Raw genomic sequence first — 20,748 nt, 5'->3', positions numbered from 1 at the left:
TCAGATTTCCATTTAACCACGATGCCCTGAGTTGGCACTCACCCTACAGTCAACACTTGCCCTGATTCCTTGTGTGAGTGTATAGCAACAGCAATAATAGTAGCAGTGATGACTATTCAGTATATAGTAGCCATTATTCTAACATGTCTCCATGTGTGCCTTTCTGGGTTTGTCCTTGGAGTTTGTTAAAGTTTCTCGAATGTGGAAATTCATGACTTTTATCAACTTTGGTAAGTTGTCAACCATTCTCTTAGCATCCTTCTCTCCTCTCCTTCTAGAACTCTAATTATGCATATATTGGTACACTTGATGGATCTCACAGGTCTTTGAGACCTTGTTCATTTTTCTTCATTCTTTTTTTCCTCCTGCTCTTCAAACCGAATAATTTCAACTGACCTGTCTTCAAGTTCACTGATGCAATAACCTCATCTGTTCAAATCTGCTGTTGAACCTCTCTAGTGAATTTTCTATGTTGGCTATTATACTTTTCAAATCCAAAACGTCTACTTGGTTTCTTGTTATAATTTCTAGCTATTCATGGTAGGCTCTGTTATTCAGATGTCATTTTCCTGGTTTCCTGTAATTCTTTATCTTTGGTCTCCTTTTGCTCTTTCAGTATATTTAGGACAGTTAACTTTAGTTTTTGCCTAGTAAACTAGTCTCTGCCAGTTACTAGGCTTCCTCAAGGACAGATTTGTCAATATTTTTTTCCTTTGGCTGGACTATCCTTTCCTGTTAGAAACAACAATTGCCTATCTACCCAAAGGAATTCTGAGGAAGTAGGAAAGAAAATTGTGTGTGTGTTGTTTTCTTTGTAGGAGAAAAATAGCTGCTATGGGGATAAATGAGTTAATATATATAAAGCATATAGAACAGTGACTGGCACAACATAAGCACTATCTAAATATTATACTTTAATGCCTGAAAGGCATATACTGATCGTGCAATAAATGCACTGATCATGCAGGAGTGCTTCAGTAGGAAGAGGAGAAACTGGCAGTCAGGCAAGAAGAAAGGAGCTATGTAATCTGAAGGAGCTATGTAACCCTTTCTTCCTCCAGCCCCATTGATACTCTGTCCTTTACCCCAGTGCCAATCAAATAACGAGGACAAGGTTTTGAGAAGAAGGAAAACAAAGTTTTAATGATTTGCTAGCAAAGAATGCAGTAGACTTGGGTCTCAAGCCTGAGATTCTCTCCACCAGGAGGAATACAAAGGCTTGGGATCCAAATATCAGTAGATATAATTACTTAGTGTCCATCGGGTGTCCTTGGGAGAGCTTTGAGAGAGTGCTCCAGCTTCCAGGTGTGGAGTCTCTTTATTCTGTGGGCAGTGTATCACTGTGGGTAGTGAAGGACAAGAGAGCTTAGCCTAGGATGGGAGAAACGTTAGTCTTGTTTCCTCCACTGCTAGGGAGGAGGAGAGGGTAAGATAAAGAAAAGTTTGTTTGTTTGTTTTTGTTTTTTAAAAAGTCAGTTTTAAAATAAGCCACCTGTGGTTGAGCAGCAAGGTTTATATTCAAAGCATTAAGTGTTACATTTTCCCACTGTCAATTTTTACCTTCCATTTCTATGAGAAAATAGGTGATGACATCTCCAAGCTTGCTGAAAATGGGTGACAAAAGGGCTCCTTAGACTGGGGGGGATTTTACCTGTTATTGTTATTTTGTTTTGTGAGATTTTACTGGAAGGGATGAACATGTAATATTAACCTTAGTGGGGACCTGGGAGAAGCAGGTCTGTGTACAGCAGTTATGATTTGACTGATTTATTGTATGTACTTATTTTAGTCAGCTTTTTCATCACTGTGACCAAAACATCTGACAAGGACAATGTAGAGGAGAAAAAGTTTATTGGGGGCTCACAGTTTCAGAGGTTCAATCCATGATCAGCCGACTCCATAGCTCTGGGCCCAAGATGAAGGCGAACATCATGGCAGAAGTGCATGGGGGGAGAAGACAGCTCAGAACCCCGCAACAGGAAGCAGAGAGAGCTCCATTCATCAGCGACAAAATATAAGCCCCAAGGTCACACTCCCAGGTCACACTCTTGTAACTACTACCTGCCTATAGTTACCACCAAGTTAATCCATATCAGTAAATTAAACCACTGATTAAATTAAGGCTTTCAAACCCAATCATTTCACCTCTGAAAAATTCTTGCATTGTCCAATACATGAGCTTTTGGGGGACACATCGTATCTAAACCATAACAACACTGTTTTTATCTAGTGGGGTATTTTCTGTTACAGCCATATTTTCCCCTCTTCCCCTGGGGTACCAGGAAGGGTCTGCCATACACTATTATAGGGGCTCAATGTAAGCCAGCTTCTGGGGGCTACTGGTATTCAGAGGAGAGCACTTGGCAACACCTTATCCCATCACAAATGATTATTTTAGCATAACTTAGCCATTCTTTTCCTAAAGTTGATTCATTTTATCCATTTTTTTCCTGTAGATTGGGATCTTCAGGATGCATGTAACTTTGTTGGATATCCAATGCTTTGCTCACTTGTTGAGTCACTTTTGTAATGAAACATGATTCATTGTCACTCTGCATTGAAGAGGGGAGACTGTATCTTGGGATCAGCTCCTTTTTTTTTTTTTAAGAGAGAGTGAGAGAGGGAGAGAGAGAGAGAGAGAGAGAGAGAGAGAGAGAGAGAGAGAGAGAGAGAGAGAGAATTTTTTTAATATTTATTTTTAGTTCTCGGCAGATACAACATCTTTGTTGGTATGTGGTGCTGAGGATCGAACCCGGGCCACACGCATGCCAGGCGAGCGCGCTACCGCTTGAGCCACATCTCCAGCCCCGGGGATCAGCTCCTTTAAGAGGATGTTTACTATCTCCAAAGCTTTTTCTGTTCTGGTAGATAGCCTTAATTTATCCTGAGAAGGTGTTTATCACTACAAGCAAATGTCTGAAGTTTCCCCTGGTATTGGGAATTTGGATGGAATCTATCTGCCAATCATCAGAAGACTGAATTCCTATTGAATAAGACTGAATTCATATTGCATTCCTTTTACAGAAGGCCTGCCTTTTAGTTTATGGATTGTTTCTGGTACATAAGACACAGTTCTGAGTCACCTGCTGAATTATCTGTTGAATGTGAGCCCTTACAAGGACTTGAAATGCACCAGGGCACCTTCTGGCTGCCCTATCAGCATCCCTCCCACAGTGAATACTCTCATGTAGGTGTTTTCCCAAGCACCACATCAGTGCTTCCAGCAGGAGAATGAGCACATGGGAACTCCGTCTTCACTTGGCAGTGCTATCCCAAGAGTCAAAACTCCATTCTTTGGTCCATTTCTCATCTTCCTCAGTAAAAAGAGGTTTGTGTTAGTTTAATTTAAGCTGAAGTATTGGGGGCCCAATAAACTCTTTGTTCTTTATGCCCCTTCTAACGGCCCTATCATAACTCTCACAGGTCTTTTGCTATCAGCAGCCTGATTTTCTTGCCATATAAGTGTCAGTCTTCTGATAACCAAAACAATTCATGATTGTCACCTGTTTTGATTCAGTCATAGCTGGTATTCATGCCAATATTCAAGAGCATGTTTAATGTCCTTGTTTTTAGCAGTGAAGAGATTCTCTCTTTTATCTTTCTCTCTCTCTCTCTCTCTCTCTCTCTCTCTCTCTCTCTCTCTCTCTCTCTCTCTCTCTCTCTCTTCCTCTCCCCCTCTCTCTCAGAGAGCTCTGTGTCTATGCAATAACATGAAAACATATTTTGAGTTTTTCCTCTGAACAATCTGAAAGCTCTTGTCAGAGCAGTTATCTCAGTTTTCTGGGCTAATTTTCCCAGCTACAAAGCCTCAGTTTTTAGTAACTGCTGTTCTGTGACCATAGCTTACCCAGTTATCACTGGCGATTACCCATGAAGCTGCTGCTCCCTTCAGTGAAGAGGTCTCAATCTGGCTCTGTGAGAGGCTGATCAAACAAATCTGACCTTCCAGAGTAAAGAGTCTCCAAGATCTGTAAGCAGTCATGTTGTATTGGCCCATTATCATCTGCTGGCAACAGGGTTGCAAGATTTAAGGTGGACATGACTTCAAGACTGACATTTGGATTGTCTAATAGGATGACCTGGTATCTCCCCGTCCTTCCAACAGTCAGCCAATAGTCGTCCTTCTTTTTCACTACACATGGGAATTGCTGATTCACAAATACAGTAATGTGTTGCCCTAGAGTGGACTTCTCAGCTTCTTGTAGTATCTCACAAATGACAGCCATACCCAGAGGCTGGAGATGGGGCATCCTTTTGTTTTGGTCAAGCTATTTTGATAAATAGGCTACTGGTCAGGGCATGCCTCCCAATGCCTGTAGGAGAACTCCAAGGGCTATTCCTTGATTCTCATGCACATGCAACCTAAACTCCTTTTATAAGTCAGGCAAACCTAGGGCCAGGGCTGTGAGGAGGCTTCATTTTAACTTCTCAAAGGCAGCTTGGCATTCTGGGGTTCAAATCAAAGGTTCTATTTCTGTTCTTTTTAAGGTCTCATATAGAGGTTTAGCTATTGGTCCAAAATTCAGGATCCAAATATAGCGGAATCCTGCCATTTCCAAAAACTCAAATAACTGTTTCCAGTTCCTAGGTTCTCTAAGGTTCAAGATAGCCTGTTTATAATCTGGACATCAAACATCAGGTTTTTTGGCTAATCTGGAATACCAGATATAGGTGACTTGTTTATAAATCTGAGCTTTCATATTGACACTTTATATCCACAAGAGGTGAGGTGATCCACTGCAGTAATAGTGTTTGAAAGGCAGTATTTGTAGGTGGGGTTGGCTATAAGCAGGTCATCCACATATTATAAAAGGATTCCTTGATTCAGTCATAACTCTCACAGGTCTTTTTCTAGGCTCTCATTAAACAGAGTAGGACAGTTTTCAAAGACATAGACAGTCCAGCAATACTAGGTAGTTACTTTGGCAATGGACTCCTGCCTCTCAAAAGCAAACAATTAATTGGGACTTTCCTCCCAGTGAGATGTAGATGCAGGTTTGTATTAGTCTAATTTAAGATGAAGTATTAGGGGCCCAATAAACTGTATTGTATTTAAATGTATCCCTTAAATCTAGAACTGTGAAACAACCGTATTTACTTGGCACTGCAGTCAGCAAGGTATATGGATTTGGCACTATGGTGTGAATATTCTGGACAATATTATTTATAGCTCTTAAGTCTTATACAACTCAGTACTAATCAGTTTGAGGTTTCTTACCAGGCAGCATTGAGGTACTGGGGACCTGGCAAAGCCTACTCAATTCATGTTTTAAAAATCTGTCTAGAAAAGGGTGGCTCCCTATCAATGCCTCTCTCTTAAGGGGGTATTGTTTCTTCTGGGGTGGGTTACCTCCTCAAGTAAAGTCCTGATTGGGATAGTGGTAATCATCCTTCCCCAGGGTCCTACGTGCCCATAGGGGCTTCCTCACTTTCTAGCAGGCCTTCAGCAGAGTGGGCAAGTGAAAGCTGGAATCAGAGTGTGTTTTCTGGTGGCACTTACAAATGGAGTCATTGTTTTTGGGGTGAGAAAGTTATCTGTGCATTTAATTTACACAATAAATGTTGTCCCAGGAGAAGAATTGGATAATCTGCAATGTACAGAAACTGCACTTTAATTTTTGTTCTTCTAGCTTGCTTTCAAGGGGTTGGAGCAATGAATGTTATTGAGTCTGACTTCTTTGAATGTGTCCCAGTGAAAACTGGGACATATGGATCATCCCCATCCTGTTTTATGTACATAACATCCATAAAAATAGAAAAAATGAAGTTAAATATATAAGTACTTGATATAAGTAGGGAATAATATATGCAAAATTTTCTATACTTATTAATACAAGACCAATACATAAAAATAATTTTAGATACAGATGCTTGAGTCCAACAAATTCAAAAAGCCTTTCACTGAAATGACAAAATATGTACACACTGCATGTTTAACGAGTTTTGGAAATTTTTTATAATTATTTTAATTGTTGAGCCCTTTATGTGTATTCATGTGTGTATTTTAAGCCTAAAAGATCTACAGTCAAACCTCAGTTCTTCCACTTACTGGATGGCTTTGAACAAAATTCTTAATCTCCTCAAACCCCAGATACTTCTTCAGTAAACTGGAGGTGATTCCTACCCTAAAAAGTTGGGGTGATGGAGACAACTTATGTGTTATGGAGACTGGCATTATATTAATTCATAACAAGCCAAAACATCAAGGCAATCTCAAATAAGGTGGTTAAGTTGCCTTTTCTCTGTTCTAATCACTGTTTTCTCCTTCAAGAATGGAATCTTGACTTTCTCCCTACTTCACTGGGAATTATTGAGGGTTATTAAGTTAACAAGTCAGGTCACTGTTTGCTGAAAAAACACAAATACTACCTGTGATACACAATGAGTTCAGTTTCACATTCCATTCACATTCTTGCTCTTCGGGTCAAAGAGAGGAAATGATAAAAAGCATTGTTTGCAAAATCACCTAAGGCTCCCTGCTAGGGTAAACCTACACTCCAAGAGCTGGGGAAGAGGCAATAACTGTGCAGCTTTTCTGGGCTGCTAACTAATGATGATGTAGTCAGAGGACAGCTATTGACTAACAGAACTTTAATTCAGAGTTCGTGCTTATCTTTATCTAAATTAATAGTTGAGGACCAGGAGATTATACTAAAGTATGGAAATGGAAAATTCCCAGGAAGATAAAGTTAGCTAGAAAAATAGGTTTGGTGGAAGTCTTAGGAAACCTTACTGTGGTGACTGTTCTCTAAACTGAAATGCATTAAGAATATCTGAAGTTCGGTATTAAATCTCAAAAAAATTATCAAAACCATACTCTACCAATTCTTTAGAGATGGCAAGCGTATACATTTATTCAGTAAATAATTAGCTCTCTTGTGAGTTCCACACCACCACAGATCCAAAATATGAAGGAAAAAAAAAGTTTCTGTACTAAATACACACACGTTTTTTCTTACTATTAGTCCCTAAGCAAAACAGCATAACAGTTTTAACACCTTTACATTGCATTAGGTGTTATAAGTAACCTAGAGGTGATTTAAAGTCTACTAGAGGATATGTGTGGGTTATATGCTAATATTATCATTTTATACAAGGGACTTGAGCATCCATGTTTTTGGTATCTGTGGGTGGTCCTAGAACCAATTTCCCATGGATAGGAGGGATGATTATATTCAGCACCTGCACTGTAGGAGGCACTAACCTGGGTCCTGGGAAAACAAAAGTGAACTATACAGGCACGGCTTTGGTTCTCATGACATTGATATCTTCATGGTTGGGATGGATACTAAACTAGTATATAAATAAATAAAACAAAAGAAACCAATATAGAAAAAATTTTAACTAACAGAAAGGTGAGTGCAAAGTATATCAGCAAATAACAGAGGGCTTCTACCTATTCAGGGTGATCAAGGAAGGTGTCTTCAAGAAGGTGAAGGTAGGGCTGGAGTTGTAACTCAGTGGTAGAGCGCTTGCCTACTACATGTGAGGCACTGAGTTCAAACCTCAGCACCACATAATAAGAAATAAATAAAAGTTGGGTTTTTTTTTTTAAGTGACATTAAACTGAAGTCTGAAGAATGCTTAAGTTTTACGCAGGGGAATGAAGAGGGTAGGGAGGTGAGGGAGGGTAGGTTTCCAGGCAAAAGGGCAGCCGATCGATGCAAGGTCTCGAGGAAGGAATGAAATTGATATGCTCTCATACTTGGAAGGTCAATGTGAACAAAACAGTGAATGGCTTGAGGCTGCAAGTAGGCAGTGGCTAGATCACACAGAGCTTGGTAAACTAGTGTGAGGTGCTTGGATTGTATTCTAAAATCAAGAGGGAGCTTTCAGGAGATTATATGGGGCCTGAGGAGATCTCAATTGCTCTTTCAGAAAGACCCATAGAAGTGTGGAAGAGAACAAAAGTACAAGTAGAAAACAAGTTAAAAGACCATGTCAGAACTCCAGGCCAAAACATGGCAGCTTAGACTAGGGTGATTGCATCAGAAATGAAGACAATCAACATGAAACGTTTAGGAGGTAGAACCAGCAGAGCTTTCTGATAGATTAGATGTTAGAGGTAAGAAAAATCATTAATTCTTCTGTCTCAACGGCTGTTAAGCACAGGTGAGAGTGAGTTTGTGGCTATTTTGAAGGAAACAAACCAACTGATGAACCAATGGAAAGCAGAACTACACCACTTGCCTCTACCTTTCTTTTGCAGCAATAACAGTTCTCTCTGAGGCACTGTAGAGACCTTACCAGTTTATCTGGGACATTTTCCAAGTGTCTTACAGCAGAATCTTGCTGTAAAGTTAAATTATGTGAAACTAACAATGATTTTTCTGTATGTGAGGAAAGCTAGAAATATCTCAGACATAACAAAAGCAAAATGAGAACAGTCTGTTTCTGATCTTTAGGATAATTTCAAGTCCAGGAGGAATTTGAAAATTTGGTATTTGCAAAGCCAAATGGATAACTTATCACAGGTCTAGTGTACCAGTGACTACATGTACTGAGCTGATTGTAGTACTCTGGCCATTTTCATAACCCACCAGTGGTTACATCAATTAAGGCAATACCAATGAAAGCTGAGCTCTGGTCATTATGCTCATGAGATTCAGTGACTATATTTTTCATAACTTCACCTTAGAATTGGTTTTACTTTCAAGAGTTGTGCTTCTAAGATTGTTTTATATCCCTACCCACAAAACCCACAATTCCCTCTATAAACAACCACTGCTGCTCTGATATTTCACTCCTGCAAAATGAAATTGTGCTTTATTCCTCTGGCATCAAAAACAGCATGATACACACTTTCTGTCTACCTCCCTAGCCTGTCTCCTGCTATCTCCATCACACTTTTCACACTAGCGATGTAAATGTAATCTCCTCCCCTAGAGTGTGACCTAGACCTAGTGACCTGCTTCTAAGAAGCAAAATATAGAAAAACTGGTTAGGCTATAAACGACTGTGACATCAGTTTTGCAGGCACTCCCCTTGCCCTTTATCTGCCCGCTTGGATGGAGCAAGCTGTCTTGCAGGAGATGCTTTATAAAATACCTAAATGGCAAGAAACAGGAACTGAAGCTTCAGTCCAATCACCCATGTGGAACTGGATCTTGCCAACAACCATGTGAGTGAGTTGGGAAGATCCTTCCAGGTAGATCCTTGAGATGGCTGCAGCCTTTTCAGAGACCTTGGACCAAAGGTCACAACTAAGCCACCCCTGGCTCATGGCCCACAGAAACTGAGACAATAAATATATGCTGCTGTAAATCATGTTTAAGCTATGCTTTGGGTAATTTGTTACTCAGCAATAGGTAACTAATACCCTCACCAAGTAGGATGATTGTGGGGATAAAATGAGGTACTATAAAAGTACTCAGCAACATGCCTGATGCCACATTAGGCACTGCACAATGTTAACTTGATCCTCCTTCCCCCATCTCTTTATTTCTATTGCCACCACCATGGTCCAGGAACCCATCACTCCATGAATAGATTCCTGTAGTAGCTTTGCACCTGGTTTCCTTTCTTTCCTTTGTCCAGTTGGCTACCTTCTTTAAAAAACAAAATTTCAACAGCTTCCTATTACTTAAAAAACAAATCAAATTGACATTCAAGGACGTCCAGACTGTCCCATTCTATATTTCCAAGCTCATGTCCCACAACACTGTCCTACTTCACCATTATTCTACTAAGATTAACCTATTCACCATATCACCAATATGCCTGTATATTCCCTCCCTAGTAGCTTTGCCAAGTAACTTTTACCCTTTGGCATTCAGTCCCAAAGTTTTGCGCAATGACAGTATCGTAGCCAATGAGTCTCGTAGTCTCTCTTTTCTCCTGAATTCCAGACCACCACTCTCCTTCCCAATCACTGTCAGTACCATTAAGGACTTACCTCCTTAATGGAGTTTACAAAGCTTCCAAACCTCATTACCTCGGAATGATCTTCTCCCTTTTCTATAATAATAATATTTACTCATTTGGTATTTAAAATCATCTAAGTATAAAATAGGCAGAAATAATTCAGAAAGTACCTAATCCAAGGACTTAACTTTACAGGTAAAGAAACTGAACACCAGAGATAAGCATCAGTCAACTAAATATTAACACCTCTAGGGCCATAATTGAGCCTCAAAACTTTCAGGTTATTCAAGTCTAAAAATATGTGCCAAGTTCTCAATTTCTATGTAACAGTATAAAATTTCAACAATTTTTACCAATATGCCATTCATTTATTCAATGAGCAAAAATTGAGTCCTATTTATTAGCCACTTTGCTTAAAATAAGGACTTTGCCCACCAGGAATTTACAATAAAAAGGGAGGAAAAACATGAAAAGTAATAATTGTAAGTTTGATATGGTCTCTGAAAGGAAGAAAAAAAAATCACCTATACCTGTTTTTGGTCCTCCCATTCATTTACTCATCTTTTTCACTCATGAATTTGGTGGATGAATGGATGAATGACTAGATAGATAAACAAATAAAATTCTTTTCCTAAGGAGAGAAGGTAGGGGAGAAATGTTTCCCTTGAAGCAACTCATGAGCAACCAACACCTTGAGTGTCATTGTTATCAAGAAAAACATTTCTCTAACATATCAGATTTGAAAATTTTGGCATCTTTTTAAAAATCTGGAAATATAAATACATTGTCCTTTTTTGAGTCTATGTTTTGAAGTGAGAAAAATCTCAATTTTTAATTTATTTGCTGAGTAATCTTAAGCAAGTAGCTTAAACCCTCTCAATTTTCTTATCTGTAAAATGGGAATAGTAACTACCTTACATGGTGTTTGTGAGAGTTAAAACATAAAGTAACTTCATAAATAGTAGCTATACTGCCTTTCAATCATTACAAAACAGTCTACATAGATAAAAAATAAGTTTGATAACTACAACACATCCAAATTTAAGTGGGCAGTGATTATGAAAATTTGTAATAAAATTCCTATAGTTACTTCCTCTCCAGAATAAGTCTTCCTTTGCAAAATTTTCTAGAATCATGATCACTGCATAAGTTTTTTATTTCTTCCAGGCAGCAACATTCTGAGAATCCAGAAAAAATATAGATACTATGTGGAGATAAATATATAATCCTCCATTTAATAAGTTTAGAATATAAATGAACACAAGAGAATAGCTCTTTGTGCATAGCAAGCAAATACATTCTTGTGGACTTAGTCATGTTGAAAAGACACCAGAGATAATGCCAAGAATATACTTCAACTTATACAGGTAAGTTTAATGATCAGAATAAAATGGGATCAGTCAGGAAAAAGTGCATACAGGAAATACTTCACAGAGTACCACATCCTTTTTATGTTGGCTAGGTTAACATGGTTTAAAATACATCATTATTCTGCAGTCTTCCAAGTTTAAATTATTCAGGTGGCTATAACGTCTGGTATTCTAGACAAATACATATAATAGTATACTTATACTGTATAGTATGTTCAATTGTTGTTCCTCACTAGCAATTCATAGTTCAATACCCGTGTAAAGCTGCAATGTCTAATGTCCATAAAAGCAGCATTTCCGTCCATCTTTGTATATGCATTCGCAATGTACCACCTTAGATAATTTGTGGGTCTAACTTTCACTGAATAAATTTGTGCCTTTAGCATACCAAAAAATAGTAACCAAGGGAGTTCAAATTATATATAGTGTCTCCAGATTTTGTAGTCATCTGAATTTTTATTTCTTTATTTTTTATTTCTTTTTTGCTACACTGGGGATTGAACCCAGGGCCTGGCGCATGCTAAACACGTGCTCTACCACTGAGCTACATCCCCAACCCTTTTTATTTTATTCTGACAGAGTATCACTAAATTGCCTAGGCTAGCATTGAACTTGTAATCTTCCTGCCTCAGCCTCCCAGTGCTTAATTTTATTTTTTTATAAAATTCATCTACTTTAAATTGCATAAGCATTTCTACCATTTATATTAAGAAAAATGAATGCTAAAAATGAGATAAGAGAATACAAGAAAAATAGATTTTTCTTTCAAATATTAACACACCAAAACATTTTGCTGAAAATAAAGTGACTTTTAATCTATAGATAAAGGACTCTCTAAATGATATTCAGGATACATTACAAGCTTTATTTTAAAATAGATTTAAATTCATAACAGGTCTTATAATGATTTCAATAAATCAGGCACTTCAGAACACAATGTAGTACAACAATTATGTGGTGACTGCTTAATATTCCAAGAAGATAAAGATCTTTTTTAAATGTGGAAGGAAATTAGTCTTTCTACAGTGTTAATCCCTAAGAACTATTCTCCTTTATAGACTACAATATTATTGTCAGTTTCATGCACTTTTACTTTATAAAGAACTCCCACAGGAAGAAATTTCTGGAGGTTTTCCCAGATATATACAGCTACATTTTCTGTCGTGCTATAGAGGAAAAAAAAAAAAAAAGAAATTCAAAACGCAAAAAATAACCAAAATTTCATATCTAATAGTCACAGAAAACAAATTCTAGTGCTCAAAGATATCATTAAACTAGAACTTTAGAAATCACACAAAAATCAGATAAAATGTTAAAATTAATTCTTCTTTCTTACTATCTCTATAAAGCAAGATGGTGACACCCACCTTACAACATCTGCAAAATATGGTACATCTAGATCCAGATTCTTGTGATCAAGGGGCTTCATGATCGCCTCCTACACACAAAACAAAGGGGAAAACCACTGATTTTATTCATGACTCAAATTCCATACGGTTCTACCTAAGTCTCTAAATCTTACCCTATCATTTAGCCACTAACTCAGTACTGGTAAGTGATATATCCATGTCTTATACAGCAATCTTTCCAAAGTTTAAAGCTGTAAAAAATAAAGTCAGGTCCAGTTCCCTACAATGATTAGTTATCCTTGTTACTGAATGCAAAGAGGTGAGAAACTAAAAATTAGAATTGCCAGGGTTTTCTCGAAACACAAGTCACTGTGATTCAAAATTCAATTTAACACTTCTTGAATTCTGTCAAAAAAGTTACCAGAAATGCTTTTCCACAACAGTGCCACCTATAAAACAATGCCACAATATCATTAGGACAAACATCCAACAGCAGTATATTTTATAAAACAGACCTGGACTGGAATTATGTAAGTAGCTAAATTTCTGCTATAATAATTTAAGAATGATCTTAGGCTCTCAGAAGAAAAATTACAAATGTGTAAAGACTATGTTACCATTTAGATATGAGGTATCCCTCCAAAAGCTCCTGTGTAAGACAATGCAAGAATGTTCAGAAGTGAAATGATTAGATGATGAGAGATGTGACCTAATCATATTAATTAATTAATATGATCAACCAGGGGATTAATCCACTGATATGAATTAACTGGGTGTAACTATAAGCAGGAAGGTGTGGTTAGAGGAGATGGGTCACTGGGGGTAATGCCTTTATAATTTATAGTTTTTCTCTGGTAAACAAAGGGCTCTATCACTTTCTGTCTCCCCATAACCCCTCCGTCTCTCTCCCCACTCCTTCTCGTTCTCTCTCTCTCTCTCTTGTAAACACACAATTACTTCCTAATGCTCACATATATTAACACAATGTTTTTCATCGTCATTAGCAATGATTGTAATTGCTTTTTTTAAATAGGGTTTTCCTTTAAGTTCTTGTACAAAACTTCAAGCATTTGTGAAACAATCTAATTTTCTATATTATATGTCTTAAGGGTGCATTAATAATAATAACAATCATTTCATGATAAAACTAGAACAATATTTTTTAAAGGTACATCTGGATCCACTAGCTTTTAAAAATAATCAAACAATCAGGCATGGTAGTGCATGCCAGTAGTACCAGACACTTGGAAGCTTGCAAGTGCAAGGCCAGCCTGAACAACTTAATTCAATAACTTAGCATCTCCAAAATAAAAAACAAAAAGGACTGGGGTTGTAGCTATACAGTACAGCATGCTGGGTTCAATCCCCTGCACAAAAATAAATAAATAGATGAAATAAAATGGATCAAATGAAAAGATATTTTGAATGAATACCAAAAAAAAAAAAAAAAGATATCAGCTATTTCTCCCTCTGGAAATAGTCCACAGTCTCCCATGAATGTATATTCCTTGCTTTACCCCCAAAGCTTCTCTCTCACTCTTAAGATAGCCCACATTCTTCCTTGAATGTGCCTCTGTTTTCCTAAATAAATGTCTATGTCTTTGAAAAAAATAAAAAGGAAGGAAGGTAGGTAGGTAAAACAAATACCTTTGCTTTATCTTCAATCTCAGTTCAGTTTCAGCTTCTCCACAGAAGTCTCTTCTGCAGACTGCTTGTGCCATAAGCACACAAATAGGCATGTACAGTGTATGTTAGGTACACAAAGGAGGAAAAGAGCACAGCAAGCCCCTATGTAGTATTCAACTATATGTGGGCTTGAGAGCTCTAATTATTGTCTTACATGGTATAATACTTGGTGTATATATACTGTATGTCCTTAGAAGACACAAGGATTCTGTCTTCATAACTTTCTCATAGTTCTTTCAGCACAGTGCTATTTGTTTGTTTACACATTCTCTTATTTCAACCAACAACTTTTGAGCATTTACTTTTCTTTACCTCCTGAAAAGGTAACACAAGTACCCTGTGGGTTATGTTTCGTTCATCTTTGTATTCCTAGCTCTGAGCTCAAGAACTGTTGCAAAGTAGGCAAGAGTGTTGAATATATGGATACGTAATGGGAAGAAATAATGTTTATTAACATCATTTTTATGAAACAAATGTCAAATTTTAGAATAAAAGTAAGCTGCAGAGTTGATGTGAAGAACTAAATAAATGATAGCCTAATAAAATCAGCTAGATGGAAAAAAAGCCTACTCTCAACTTTACAATATGACCTGGGGCAAGTCAGTTAACTGCCTGGCATCTCTCAATCTTAATCTATGGAATGGAAAAAATGGTTTGGATGATCTCTAAGATCTCTTACAATGCAAGAATTATATGATAACACAATCAGTAAGTTCTTTATTAAATATCTGCTTCTGTGTTATCTCTGTAAAGAACTGCCCCTAAGTTTATAGTAAAGACAAAGTGAATAATAAATGGTGATGTTAAAATATAAGGGCAAAGGTATAAGGAATATTCAAAAAGGAAACAGAAAACTTCAAGGAGAAAATTGTGTCCGGAAATAAGGATAGAATTTGTGAAGTGGAGGAAATCAGTATATTCCAACAAGGAATACAAGGTAAGCATGCTACTTGCACATTGCCCCATCATTACAACACAGCTTTGACTACTTTCCATTAAGGAGACTTTTAGAAGGCCACGAGAGCAATTTCTCCAACTATCCTCCCAGGCCCACACCCAACTCCACTCACAAAGTCATGGAACCCCAAGTGATAACTGACTGGGGAGGTGGAAAGGAAGTCACCAAAAATTATGCTGAGGACACAGCACAGAATTAGCACCCAATATGGCATTTACCTCCATATATTTTTTGAGGTCAGTCAAATTCATAACCATTCCTGTAACAGGATCGATCTAAAGAAGAAAAAAAGGTAAATATTATTTTGAGAGGCTCTTCACATCAAAACTTCTGGTAAACTATCTTAGAGGCTGTGCAACATGCAAACTGTGCCCATATTGCCTGCATCCCAGAGACGACACCGATCTCAACACAAAAGTACACATGCATCAGGCGTTCTTTTCACTGCACAGCTCTTCCACCTGTCCACAGACAGCACACAAAGTCGACACTTAGGAAGAGGAAAGACCTAGAATGGCAGCAGTTCACCACACACAAAAGCCACCATTGCTGAAACTGAAACACAAGTTTTCAACATAGAATCCACTAAGGAGACTGAAAGAAAACTCAGCAATATAAACAAAACCACACAAATATGTTCAGCACATACCTCTCCATATACTGTCACCTCAACTATGGGAAAGAAAACAAAATTTTTTAAAAAAACATGATTTTCAAAAGATTAATATGAAAGCACATATTAGCAACATAAATTATTAGATCTCTGGCCCCCAAAGCTATACTTATATTTTACCCCAAAACATTTGTCCTTTTAGATATCTATACTGGAGGCTAAGGCAGGAAGATCACGGGTTCAAGGCCAGGCTGGCCAACTTAGTGAGATGCTGCCTCAGAATAAAAAATAAAAAAAAAAAAAAAAAATTTTTTAAAAAATAAGGACTAGGGATATAGCTTTCAGAGGTAGAGTGCTTTCCCAGCAAGTGCAAACCCTGGGTTCAATCACCAGTACTGGAAAAAATATATATCCTTTCAGTTAAGACCATTTTATCAACTAAAGCAAGACTCAACCAAGACAGAAGAGCTTAGTACGAGCTTTGACTAAGTACAGGAAATTAGCCAATGCCCAAAGGGGTATAAATTCTTATCTGTTTATACATGTTTACATGTTTATATATTCTGCTTATATATTTATCAAGGTGTATCTGAATCTCTACCTGTAAAAGCAGAAATGTACATGCAGGTGTCCATCTATACACCAAACTGGCCCATTTCTGGACAGCACCTCTGAGCAAGCAAAATTACTACTGGGCCTTAAAAAAGAATGCATACAAAAAAAAAAGAATGCATACACAGTTTACAGTAATACTTTGTTAAATAACAAGCACTTGCAAAGCATTTGAAAAAAGCCAATCAGTGCTTTACAAATTAATAGCTTCTATGAACTTGCACTTTTTCAGCTCCACACAAAAACCATTAGGTATTGTATGATAAGTGATACACCAAGGTATCATAGATAAACTAAGAGACAGTGACTAAATTAGAAATCTTGATTTTTCTGACCCCTTGTCTGGTCTTTTTTTAATGCCACCCCCCCCCCAAATGCTGCTATCCTCTATAGCTTACATAGCTGTTTTTTGAGTCTTCAGCTGTGTCTCAAAGAATCAAGTCTCTTATCCTTATACAAGTTACTTACTTTCTTGGAACACGGCTGGCAAAGTTTTAGACACAAACTATTTTTCTGCCATACAGTATTCTCAGGCAATATTCCCATTTTATTACTCATTGCTTACTCAAAGAATACAATCTGGGGCTGGGATTGTGGCTCAGTGGTAGAGCGCTTGCCTAACATGAGTGAGGCACTGGGCTCGATCCTTAGTACCACATAAAAGTAAAAAAGGTTAAAAAAAATAAATCTTTTTAAAAATGTGAAGGATGTTATAAAAATATAATCTAATTTTTAATTTTATTGTTTTTTAATTTAAACTAATTTTTAACTTACACATAAATATCACACATAAAAAATTAAATAAAATTGCACATAATAATGGCACGCCATGTGATGTTTCATTACATGTATACACAGTAATAATGCCTCAACTTTTACTGCCCACTGAAGTTCCCAAGGGATATTCAAATTAGATGAAAATTCAAAATTAACACACTTAGCTGTTGTTAATGTTTAAGTTAGGTTAAACATATCTATTCATCTGTGAGGTGAAATGTCAAGACACATCCAACCAAGGCAACAGAGCTTTTCATTTTTTGAAATTCCATTTTACTTCTGATTCAAGACTCAACGCATTCATACTGTCCTTAAGGCCCCTTACTAGTCACACTTGCATTTGCTGAATACTCTTTCACCCTTATTGAAGGGATAACATTTCATCCTCTCCATATACTGTTTTTTCTCTCACCTTTACAATTGTTCTCTCACCTTTATAATTGTGCCCATGGCCATTCGGATTATTGCATTTCCCAAAAAGTTTCAAGTTTTCCTCATCACTCAAAGATTTGCTGAGCAAAAGAAAAAGAAAATCAGCATGACACAGTATCAAATTCAGACCCTCTCTCTGTTCCTTACATTATCTGCTCTGGTCTTTGAAGAGTTTCAAAATTTATTGTTACTGTAACTCACCAAGTAGAAAACTCACTTTGATTTCATTACTCATCTGTACATGGGAACAAATGTGCAATCCCTAATTAGACTACTGTACTGCAAAAAAAAAAAAATAGCATAAACAAACTTTAAATTCAATCCCTCTGCTGCACAGGAAGATTCCAACTACCTTGATAATGGTCCTTTCATTTTTCAATTCAACAAGGATTACTGATAACCTACTATGGAAAAGGCAAGAGTAGAATGAAGCAAGGATATACAATTATAAACACAAGTAGATGTTTGTCCTCAAGCAGCTTAAAATCTCATTTCCCTGAAAAATAATCCCATGACTTCAGTTTCCTCTTTAAAAATCTTGTTCTACTCTGCCTCAACTTTTACTGCCCACTGAAGTTCCCAGGGGATATTCAAATTAGATGAAAATCCAAAATTAACAACACTTAGCTGTTGTTCCAGACAGAACACAATTTAATGAATTTTTATATCTATACCCACTCAATCTCAGCTTCTGAGTTCTTAGCTCCCTCATACGTTTGAGCTTCCTATTATAGAATCCCTTTCTTTTTATGGTTGTTATTATTTCTCCCATTTTCTCCTACTTCTCACTCTAAGGGCGCTACAATTCACAAAGCTTTTGCACAAAATTCTCTCAGAAATACAGATTCTTGTACTTAACTCGTCACAAAATTGGCCACATTGTAAGCTCCAGATAGGGAGCAGTGACAAGTGTGTATTGGTCCCTGTCATCTAGCAGAGGGCCTTATCAGCACAAAACAAACCCTGTCCAGCAATGGATGGATGAATCCTGTTATCCTCATTTTACAGACAAGGAAAACGCAGGCTCAGGGAGTGGAACTAGCTAGCGAGGAGTGCAAGAATCCTCAAAATCAACTAATTCTTTGATGCAGGAAGGCAGTCTGAGTGCTCGGGGTGCAAATCCCAACTGTGCGCCTGCTTAGAGAACAGAACATCAGGGCTCATTTCATCTTTGGTAGAAAGGAGACAAAACTAGCCTTGTCATTATATTAGACTCGGTAGCTCAAGCTCCTAGCATACAGAATTAGCTAAAGTCTATGGTGTTTGCGACGCTCTGGGTACTGTGTAATTTAGGAGTTAACTTCTGCTTAACCTCATACCACGGGGTAAACTAGGTGACTCAGGGTCAGAAGCCAGTGAGTACGGAACCTGGGGCGACTCCTCCGCACTGGGCAGTGTTAACCAGTGCGCTTCACGCTCCTGTGAAGTTGGCCAAGTCCAGAAACCACTGCATTTCTGCGCAGGTCCCCGATTACGGCCCCGGCGCGCGCGCACAACCCACCCTAAGGCCGCCGCCCCAGGCCCGCCCCAGCCCCGCCCCAACCCCGCCCCAGCCCCGCCCGCTCGGGCTCGAGCCCGCGCACGCAAGCGCGCACGCCGGCCCCGCCCCCCGTGGCGCTTCACGGCGGGGCGGGTGCCCGCCTGCTGCCATCACACTTGTGGGCACGCCCCACCTGTGCAGCCGGTGGCTCGCGCTGAAGGAGACTAGGCGGGACACTCGCGCCCGACGGCCACCGCCCGGGACCGCCATGCTCATGGTCTTCAGCCCCGCACCGGGCGGCCTGCGTCTTGTCTTTCCGCCCGCAGCGGCTGCGCAGTGCCAGCTTGCGCGTCCCGGAAGCGGTCTTCCAGGTTCCCGCCCATCTCGGCCGCGGGCGCCACACTCCGCCCGCTGGAGGCGGTTAACTGTGTCTCTAGCTATCTAAACACCTGCGAGCAATGGGTCGGGAGTTAGTGTCCTGAATTTTGTAAGTCTGCGCAGCCAGAGGCCACCCATGTGCTTAGGGCTTGTATGGGCACATTTTGTGTTCTGCAGTGACCTCTGAGCCTTCCCTCTAGAAAGCCCTGGCAGGGTTTATTAGAATAGAAAGCTTCAGTGGATGTGTGCTCTTATCAGGTGAATCCCAGAGCTGCAGTCCACAAACTGCTTAATAACACCCGAAATTTGAGGGCATCTGTAGGACCAAGGGGCAATCGGAGATGACAGAACTATAACTTTCGGACTGTTGTGTAAGACTCTAAATTTCAGGAGTTGAGGCTGGGGCTGCGGCTCAGTGGCAGAGCACTTGCCTAGCATTGTTAAATGGGTTGGCATAGCCCAAACACGTACACCCATGTGACACATTAACAGGAAGAATGGTTGCCTTTGGAGAGAAAGGGCCTTGTTTCCTCACATCTACTGGCAAGGATGTTCCCAGTACTGTTCACCTTTTGCCTCTGTTTTCTCGTTAAATATATACTAGACACCTGCCAGGTGCCTGGCACTGTTCCAGCCACTGGGAAGACAGCTTACATTGTATATGAGAAAAATCAGATGATGGAAAGCAAGACAAGTCAGTGATTGGTAAGAGACTAGGAAGTTTCCTGTACATTTAAGAAAAGGAAGATAAAAATCACAGGGATTGTAGAAACAAGCCCCAGTGGTGTTCTCTTAAACATCTTCTGTCTCTAGCGATATCTTGTGTTTATTAATGCTATATAGCAAACATTATTCACTCATTTTTCAAATGCTTCTCTCTCCACTGGGCTGTAAAGAGAGGACTTAACAGAACTTAAAATTTTCAAAGATTTTTTTGAGATAAGGCCTACTCCAAGATTAAAAATTTTTCAAAAGCCCAGATAAGTGAATTACATATACAAGATCACTCAGAAAATAAACAATATTTCCCAGATATTGACTATATTACAGCTATATGCTCTCTAATAATCAATGGTTACACACTTCACTCATTCTGAAAATGTTTTAAATAGAACAAATATACAAAAACAGAAGGAATTTATGAGAAATTGTTTTAATTACACGTTTTAGTAAAATATTTCATTGCATTTGCAGTCTTTCCTCTAATTTGTTCAAGCTAATTCTACACA

General features: G+C 38.5%; 1 protein-coding gene across 2 annotated transcripts; it reads right to left on the bottom strand.

Moving 5' to 3' along the window:
* Positions 1-12,078: 12,078 nt before the first annotated feature.
* Positions 12,079-19,507, bottom strand: Pts (6-pyruvoyltetrahydropterin synthase). Of its 2 annotated transcripts, XM_078046992.1 has the most exons (6): positions 19,335-19,507; positions 17,662-17,741; positions 15,877-15,899; positions 15,446-15,502; positions 12,602-12,672; positions 12,079-12,400 (listed from the first exon to the last, which is right to left on the bottom strand). In XM_078046992.1, the coding sequence occupies exons 1-6, from the start codon at positions 19,415-19,417 to the stop codon at positions 12,277-12,279; spliced, it is 438 nt and encodes a 145-aa protein (XP_077903118.1). In that variant the 5' UTR covers positions 19,418-19,507; the 3' UTR covers positions 12,079-12,276. The 2 variants fall into 2 exon arrangements, with proteins under 2 accessions (XP_077903118.1, XP_077903119.1); XM_078046993.1 differs by lacking the exon at positions 15,877-15,899 and having other exon boundaries at positions 19,335-19,493.
* Between the last annotated feature and the right edge of the window lie 1,241 nt (positions 19,508-20,748).

This window comes from Ictidomys tridecemlineatus, chromosome 4 (assembly GCF_052094955.1).
Source record: "Ictidomys tridecemlineatus isolate mIctTri1 chromosome 4, mIctTri1.hap1, whole genome shotgun sequence".
NCBI lineage: Eukaryota > Metazoa > Chordata > Mammalia > Rodentia > Sciuridae > Ictidomys > Ictidomys tridecemlineatus.
Note: the sequence above shows the minus strand (reverse complement) of the source record. Positions and strands in the feature narration are given on the sequence as shown.

What these genes read in the sequence shown, in the direction of transcription:
- Pts (XM_078046992.1), bottom strand. Translation starts at nt 19,417, where the DNA reads ATGAGCATGGCGGTCCCGGGCGGTGGCCGTCGGGCGCGAGTGTCCCGC. An exon ending in GCGAGCCACCGGCTGCACAG is followed by an intron (nt 17,742 to 19,334) that starts GTGGGGCGTGCC and finishes TCTTTTGCTCAG; the next exon opens with CAAATCTTTGAGTGATGAGG. An exon ending in CCATGGGCACAATTATAAAG is followed by an intron (nt 15,900 to 17,661) that starts GTGAGAGAACAA and finishes TCTTTCCCATAG; the next exon opens with TTGAGGTGACAGTATATGGA.